We start from the raw sequence: 8,442 nt of genomic DNA, 5'->3' as shown, positions 1-8,442 counted from the left end.
AAACTGTGGCAGCTACAACCAGTGTACGACGAGTACGCGGTTATTACAGCTGATAATGATGATGATGATGATGACTTCGCACGTTGTGACCCTAGCGCCTGAACAATCTGAACTCATGAATCTACAGTTGCACATCTCAAGCGAATGTAATAGATGAAACCGCTGTGCAGATACAATATGGGCGTCTATTACCCACAGAGTTTCCGGGCTTGCAAAAACGTAGGTAGTTCTGGGTTTTTAATTCTTCAGTTCTTCTAAAAGGCTCACAGGATGTTTGTTGGTAACGCAATGGAAGTTTGAATGCTGCTGTTGAGTCCGAGGTGCTCCCAAGTGTTCGATTACTTATTGCCAGGTTCTACTTATTACTACTTATTTCTTATGTCGAGATGAGAGTAAAAAATACATCGTGTGAAAACCTGTGTGCATTTACCTACTATTTGATTGTGACACCAACGTGAATAAAGCTGAACTAGGGTCTTTTTATAGAGTCGTCTTTTTTTCTGAGATGCTCTCTTCTGCGACTTCCTAAGGTCACAGTCAGTGACTTGTGTTTGCTTGCCATTGTGGGCTCTCTGCGTACTTATGACACTTTTATGCGTGGCACATGGCGTTGAGCGTACATTTTTGCCATTTGATCTCACACCATACCTTGTATGACGGACACTTTGTGCCTGATGTGCGAGTCCTGACTGTGCTAGCGCCTACCGCGCCTTGAAGAGCATCCAACATGCTTCGGTTGTTGGTCTTTGGACGTGCGTTTCCATACCAAAATCTTTACATACTTTGGGATTTATCTCATCTGACTTAACTATGGGTGGCATGAATTCGAAAGAGAGGTTTCTCTTTTTACCTCATATTCTCCTTCTACCTTATCGCATTCGTCGCTTGCATTCACTTTTTATGTTAATGACCATGCTCTTCAGAAACGAATGACAATATTAGGGGTCAAATCAAGCAACCTCGGCAAAACTCGTATCAGAAAACTCACTTTGGCCGGAGCGAATATCACTTTCTGAGTGACTATACGTTCGGTAAGAAGGCTGCCCTCGTGCACTCGTGGATTGGTCACACCAAACACCACAGCCTTTGGACCGGCACAAAGCAGAGTGATCTGGAAAGATTGCATAAAAATCAGCAGCCGGCTAGGAATAGTCTGATTGTGTGAAATGCCTTCGGGATACACAAAACTGAGGACGTTGTATTGGACTTCGTGTTTTCACATCTTTAGCTGGTTCCCAGCCCGTGTCATCTACACAAATTTATCCTTACATGCCACGTCAAAACCGTTTCTTGCTCTATTTCGGTTTGTGAGATCCGGCTAGCCGTGCAAACTGAGCCAGCAGAATTGTTCTGGACGGCATATCCAAACCAGTCCATGACATGAAGTGGAGTGACACACAGGGTTGAAAGTAACCCCATCGGGCGATCGTTTCTGCATACTACAGTCTAACCTCCCGAGCCCATTCAACTTTCCCGTTAGTTTCTCCTTAATTCTCACAGCTTTGGCAAAGCTTGCTTTGAGTTTCTTCTCTCCGCAACCAGGTACTCAATCGAATGCGGAATTTTTAACCAAAACCGTGGAAGTTGGGAAACAAATTAGCAAATATACCTATAGTGCTTTCAGTGCGCAGACACAAAATACCACAGTTCCGGTTTTGCTTCAGTTTTCTGGAGTCCTCAGCCTTATGAGACTGCATCGTAAACTGAGTGTCTATCGACACACACACGATCGTATTTGACCACAACTTGTGTCAAACTAGGTTAAACTGTTCGCTTAATTGTCTACACGCGTTTTGATGTCAGTCGCATTCTCACAGTATGACGGCTTTGTAATACGATTGGTTGAATTCCATATTGTTGTAAGTCAAATAGTTTTTTCTTCACCATACCTCCAAATGGGACCTCAATAACATGCGGTTGGATAACGCATTGCATTGTGACATTCAAAAGCAACGACATAAAGTTACCATGGCAAAACTCACGTTCGGCGCCGGTGGTTTTGTTGCTTCGCGTAGGAACAGCTCCTGATAGACTACACGATTGTCGGTATGTGTGTACTCGCATCGGATCACGGCTTCGTTTCCAAACCGTTGATTCATATGCACTTCGTAGGTTGCGTTTATTCTGGAAACGAGATTTTCGGGACAAAAATTGCAAGTTATAGAAGTTCACTGGGCAACTTTTTTTCGTTTTGGCCCAGCTAAACGTTTGATTCTTTGATGCATAACATGGTTTGACAAGTGGCCGTATGATCTAGGATTTCTTCCCGTTTATTCCCATATCTCGTCCCTATTCACCGCTTTTATTCGGATTGATTAGGCCAACATGTTTCCGAAAAAAATGCACCCTATTTTATGCACAGTACAAACAATTGAAAGTTAAATCAGCGGTTTGGAAACACATACTTTTATTTACTTAATCATGGAGAATATCAGTGCGGCCATGTCGCTTCAAACAAGAACGGGAAATTTTGGTCAGTCGCGAAGGCATTGGCGAAATGATACGGATCCTCTGGCGGTATTGCTCGACTGAACGCTCACTTTGCAACGTTGTACATTATCGGACACTCGTTCATTTATTCACCAGCAGCGATGTGGAACAAGGTTTTCTGAATACCCTGATAGACGTGTGTACGGCAATGAAGCATCGGTGTTGAACACTGATGTCATGCTGTCGATGATGATGGTGATGATGATGTAGATAGATAGATAGATAGATAGATAGATAGATAGATAGATAGATAGATAGATAGATAGATAGATAGATAGATAGATAGATAGATAGATAGATAGATAGATAGATAGATAGATAGATAGATAGATAGATAGATAGATAGATAGATAGATAGATAGATAGATAGATAGATAGATAGATAGATAGATAGATAGATAGATAGATAGATAGATAGTTAGATAGATAGATAGATAGATAGATAGATAGATAGATAGATAGATAGATAGATAGATAGATAGATAGATAGATAGATAGATGATAGATAGACAGATAAATAAATAAATTTGTGCGCACTTTCTAAATGGTGGTCCACTCCACGTTTGTTTTCTCTGTACTTTCATCTCCGGCTCTGTGTTTGCGTTCTACATAGAGAACAAACGGCTTCTCCATTTTGGCGTTTTCAGACACCCCACAACCACATGATTCACCCTTTTTATCCTAACAGTCTGTCAGATCACTTTTTGATTGTCGTCCGGGCAGGACCCGTCAGCGCAACGGAACGCCTATCACTATCCTGGACTGAATATTTCCCATGGCTGTAAGCTCAGGAGGATGCATACTTCCGCCCGTCACCTGAGTTCAACCGTGAGGTTGATAGGATTCCAGGGTGTTTTATGATACCGATAACAAAATTTTTGTTTTAAACTGTGTTTGCTGGCGCTTAGCGATGATATGGCCTTGAGTTCGTGCGTTTAGTCAGCAAATGTAGAAGGCGAACAGTGACCTGAGTTGGAACGAGTATGATTGTCATCTACTTTCTTAGGCATCAAGAGCCGCAAGTTAAAAGCGACTGAGGTGGCCGCTGAATTTACATGGAGAGTTATCTTCAAATCATCCAGCAGCACAAAACGGTGTATGTTTTGACAAACATGATAAGCCAGATATTTTGATACGGCGCCTAAGCGCCAGAGGTGCTATCCAGGTACACGCAGTTAACCCTTCTGGGTACAAGTAACCCGTTAGGAGTATGACCATATACGGCAAAGCCTTGGGACTGCTTGTATGAACGATTTTTGGCGTCACGGGACGATAAACAACATGGGTTAGTAACAGAAAGGAAAAAAACAAGTGCAGGAGGATGATAGAGCATCCGTTGGAAGTCAAATAAACCCACACTTTAAACGTTACCTAAGAATTCGTACAAACGTAGTATATTGCGAAATACATCGGGTTGAAACGTACCCTAGAAAGTCGTTCGCCTCATATTTTATCAGGTTAATCTCCACCCCATCCATGCGTTCGCCTTCAACCGTCATAATTTTCATTTGAACGGATGAATTCGCGGCTGAACCTTCCGAACTCACACCAGCTTGCTTTGAGCCCTGGTCACCAGGGGTGGTCTCTTCTTCAGCGACGTTTTGTGGTGTTGTTTGTGATCGCGTCAACGGATAACCTGTGACGTGACAAGAAGCAATCCACGGTTTGTGCCCGACAAAGTAATTTGTCTCTTGAGGTATTATGCTGAGTTCCGGTGGAGAACGAACCAGAACTTGGCCGGTGGCTTGTGTTCTCCCGGCTTGGTTCCACACCGTGCATCGGTAAAGTCCATGATCTGTTCGGCGTACATCTAAGTGGGGAAGAGGAAACAAAGTTTTACTGGGTTCTAAAATGTGACTTGGTTGCTACAGACGCATTTTACGAATCTGGACAATTCTTTCGACTGAAATTCTTTGACTCGCGTTACTAGACTGGAAATTTCGTCTTGTAAGTAGAGTCAGTCTGCGTTGAAACGTCAAGCAACACTGTTTAGCTCTTTAGTACATACTTTAAATCATAACCTGGGCGCATCTTACGAATCCCCCGAGATTTCAAACCCGTGATTTGCCGTCAGTTATTTTGGACACAATTTTTCGGCAACGAGCCGCTAAACAGCAGTGCGAATGCTTTTGATAGCGCCTACTTCACTACTCCGAAAAATCGCAGTTACCTACAAACATCGTAAAACTAGGTAAATTTGCCATCCTGTAGCCTGTTCTTCAAAAGGGCCTTTGGGCTGATCATCCTTTGGAGAGGACGGAATACGTTATTTAGAAGTCAATGTCTCTTTTATCAGAGGTGGCCGGTGGAAGCCCATACAAAATAGTTGTCATGTTGTAGCAGCCTTAAAGATTGTACAATATATACCATATTTATTTATGACAATCCAATGTAAAAGATTCTGGGAATCAGTGAATTCGTAATGCACATTGGAAACCGATCAACTGTATGGTTCCAGTGGTAATCACTGCAACACAGCGGCATACGTCAGTACCGTCTGCACTCAATCATCATCATCATCATTATCATCATCGTCGTCATCATCATCACCAACATTGTCAGCTGTAATAGCCGCGTACGTGTCGTGCAGCGGTTGTAGCTGCCACCGTTTCGTTCACCGATGATTCGGGGAGGTGAGGTAGGTAGCTGCGCATTGAATGTGGGAGCTGATAATTTAGTGCGTGAATACAGCACTGTAGGTAGACTGTTGAGTGGTGGGATTTGAAAGGGAGCTATGCATTGAAGGCAATAGCTTGGATGTACGAGCACCACTGAGGGCGCGAGTGGACCATCTCAATTTCCGTTAAACCACCGTTTGAACTCATCACGAGAAGTTCATCCCACTTGTCAACTCCCTGGTGTGCAAAATACCAACGCTGAATCTGTGTCATGATAGCCCCGGATCCTTTAGTCTGCATGGTTAACTTCAGCATCTTTTGTCAAAAACCGTCTACTAGCTGACGCAAGTAGTTCTGTTGAAACATGGGTCAGAGAAATACCACTACATAGTACCCGATTCACTTGCCTCGTCTGATAGCAGACATTTCTTCTGAGCAGGTTTCTCCTGTTTACCGATTCATCTTTTCACCTTGTTCCAGATGTCTTTCCCGGTATGTGGAATTACTTTTGAATTACTGCTCAAATATCAGGTTTGAAAACTAAGTTCTACTCAAAATTAGGGCAAAGACCTTGAAGTGAATTTCTATTTGAAAATAGCATATATTTGTTGCTTAAGCCGCACCTTGACAGGCTTGGGGCGCAAGGATTTGTTTCATGTCAAATAATGCTGTTGGCCTTCACTCACTAGATACTCCGAAAATATGAAACTATTTCCTTAACAGGTGCGTATTAGAGAATTTAATTCGGTTGACTAAAAGCCACTTGTTTGTAAAACATTCGGCACGAATTGGGCACAAGTATTACAGAGGTTTCCGGGCGGAAGGTTTCCGTTTTGGAGAATGATCGTATGTTATTTTTCAAGCATTCGCGGATTGGCAAAATAAAATTAGCTGAACTACCAGATAGCCCGATTGCCTGTAAATGACTTTTGAAGGCTACGTTCTGACTAAACAGACCACAAAGTATGTGAACCACCAAAGAATTCTTGTGTGCATAGTTTTTGGTTTTTATGGTTCACAACTGTTCGTGTTTGGTCACATGAGGGATCATATTTGCCTCTGTGTTTTTTCATTCTTTGATTGGTAAGTGGTCCACCCTCCACTGATTAATGTTTTTGTTTTTCTGTTTTCTTTAGATCCAAAAAGATGCTAAAATGAAACCGGAACGAAATGCATACGAATATTAATAATTTAACAACGCGTTTTTTATTTCTGAGATTGACTTCGTTCAGGGAGAATTATGGATCCTTCGAATGAGCGAAAATTTTGATCAGAATAGCAATGACTTCTCTCCAGACAAAGGACATTTTCTGGACAACCTAGCTGCCAGGTTGAAAGTAATCAGTTAAATCAATGACCACGTCATTACCTGTTCTTCTTCCAGAAATTTTATCGATTTCCGCCTTTTTATTTGTTCTTTTCACGAAATCGATGCAGCGACTGCCTTTGTTGCTGCAGCCTGGTCATGAAAAACAGTAACTGCGATCGATCTGTTTTTTCCGACAAAAATTACAAAAGCGTCTGGCTCTAGCTGACAAAACAGTCTGAAATAGTCAACAGTTTGAAAGACAGTTCATGTTGATTCCACTCTGTCCCACCAAATGCATCCTGAAGGAACACAAGATATGCGTTTCATTGACATTTACTGACTGGTTAACATTTTTTCCCGAAAAGTAATGCAAGCGTCAATAAGATTATAAACCTTGTGGCGTCGCCTTTCTATGCGAAACGTGAGTTATTGTCATAATTTCGTAGCAGAGCAGTCAATCAATAAATGGACTTTGCGATCGATGAGAATGAAGCTGATCGGAAGCATCTGGTCACCTGATCAAACCAGTCGTGGACAAAGCACTCATTGTAACTTAGATTAAACAGTGTAACCTCAAAGTCAGAGAGAAATTGACCAATCAGCTGAGCCCAGTTCAAGTTTAAATGGCAAAAAATCGTACAAATATATCAAACACGTCCCGAGCTTCTCTGGTTCGGCTTGTTTGAGTGGATTCAAATTCGCTGTGCACTTCGAAACGTTATGACGGAAATCGAGTACAAAACGTCCAGTGAACAATTTCTTTCCTTCCACATTGCACAATCGGTCAGCTGATTAAGCACCATGGCAGGTTTTTCACCGACAGCATAAGAATAAAAAATACCACAGCGAATTCATGTTTTATCTGAAAAAATATTACTCTCTTGACTGCTTTTGCATTGATTATTTCTCCGAACATCTGAACGATAATTTTTGAACTGCGCTATGCGTGCTTTCCAGCAGGAGGTCAAGAGACTTCCACTCCACGGTGCAAATTTAATTTTACTCTTGACAATGAAGATCGGCCCGTTCGTTTATTAGCTGAAAACAAGTCAGTCTGTATCAAGGATAAGGGCAGTCCCGGTGGGTGTAGCTTTCTCGCTGCTGCTATTCTTATATATGGTGAAATATTGATTTCAAAGCTACAGTTTCGTCAACCGCGAATTCATTCGCCAATCCTAATAAACGATTCTTCCTTTTCCGCGATTTTTGTTAACTTTTTGGACAGTTTCAAGTGATGCAAAAACTCTCAGATGTCAGCGTCGCGTTTTTACTTGCAATTAAGCATCACAGAACAGAAAATCGAAAACGTATACTTTGCCTATCCTCATCCTCTTCCCCTGTACCCAGCTGCGAATCGCTTCCGTTGTCTGATTATCAATTCCAGACGCAATGTGATCGCGTTTATTTTCAAAATTTTGGAGTAAGTGTCAGTTGGTCTACCATGCCAACACTCAGTCTTAAACTTTCCCGATAACTTTACAATAAATTAGACTGAAATATACGTCCTTTAACTTTTATGTGGTGTATATTTTCCGGTTGACACTGGCAGTTGCAATTTTTCCGGAAGTCTTCTAGCGACTTGTTCTCACCATTTAAACACGTAAAAGGATATATTTATATAGATAGAGGACTGTTGACTGAGTATTTCGCCGTGCAATGGAACTGGCCGATTGTGAGCACACCACTGTGAGGTATTCTTGGAATGTCAATGCGGATAGCTTAGTTGAACGACCCAAGCCCTAGTGGTTTGATTGGTTCTACTCAAAAAGGTATCCAACTTCTCAGAGGATTGGTCTTGATATACTCTCCATCTGGATACACCTAGGAACGAAAATGTTACATGTGGAATTCATGTAATGATCTGAATTAACTCTCGTCATCATCATTTTCAGCTGTAATAACCGCATACTAGTCGTACAGTGGTTGTAGCTGCCGCAGTTTCGTTCGTCGTGAAACGTAATCTGGCCCTGGGCTCAATCGGACCGCACGGTCTGAATCGTTACTCTTTATCCGATCCAGGGGGGG

At 42.0% G+C, this 8,442-nt stretch overlaps 1 protein-coding gene across 1 annotated transcript in view; it reads right to left on the bottom strand.

Moving 5' to 3' along the window:
* The window catches only part of T265_10525 (hypothetical protein), a gene marked incomplete at both ends in the record, with an annotated part of 53,279 nt that overhangs the window by 8,433 nt on the left and 36,404 nt on the right, over positions 1–8,442 (bottom strand). Inside the window, 3 exons of the mRNA XM_009176918.1 lie at positions 989–1,111; positions 1,983–2,124; positions 3,916–4,300. Of these exons, the coding sequence (XP_009175182.1) occupies positions 989–1,111; positions 1,983–2,124; positions 3,916–4,300 (650 nt within the window). The remainder of the gene's footprint in view (positions 1–988; positions 1,112–1,982; positions 2,125–3,915; positions 4,301–8,442) is intronic.

This window comes from Opisthorchis viverrini (genome assembly GCF_000715545.1).
Source record: "Opisthorchis viverrini unplaced genomic scaffold opera_v5_373, whole genome shotgun sequence".
Taxonomy (NCBI): Eukaryota; Metazoa; Platyhelminthes; class Trematoda; order Opisthorchiida; family Opisthorchiidae; genus Opisthorchis; species Opisthorchis viverrini.
The sequence above is the reverse complement of the archived record's forward strand: the minus strand, read 5'-3'. Positions and strand labels throughout refer to the sequence as shown.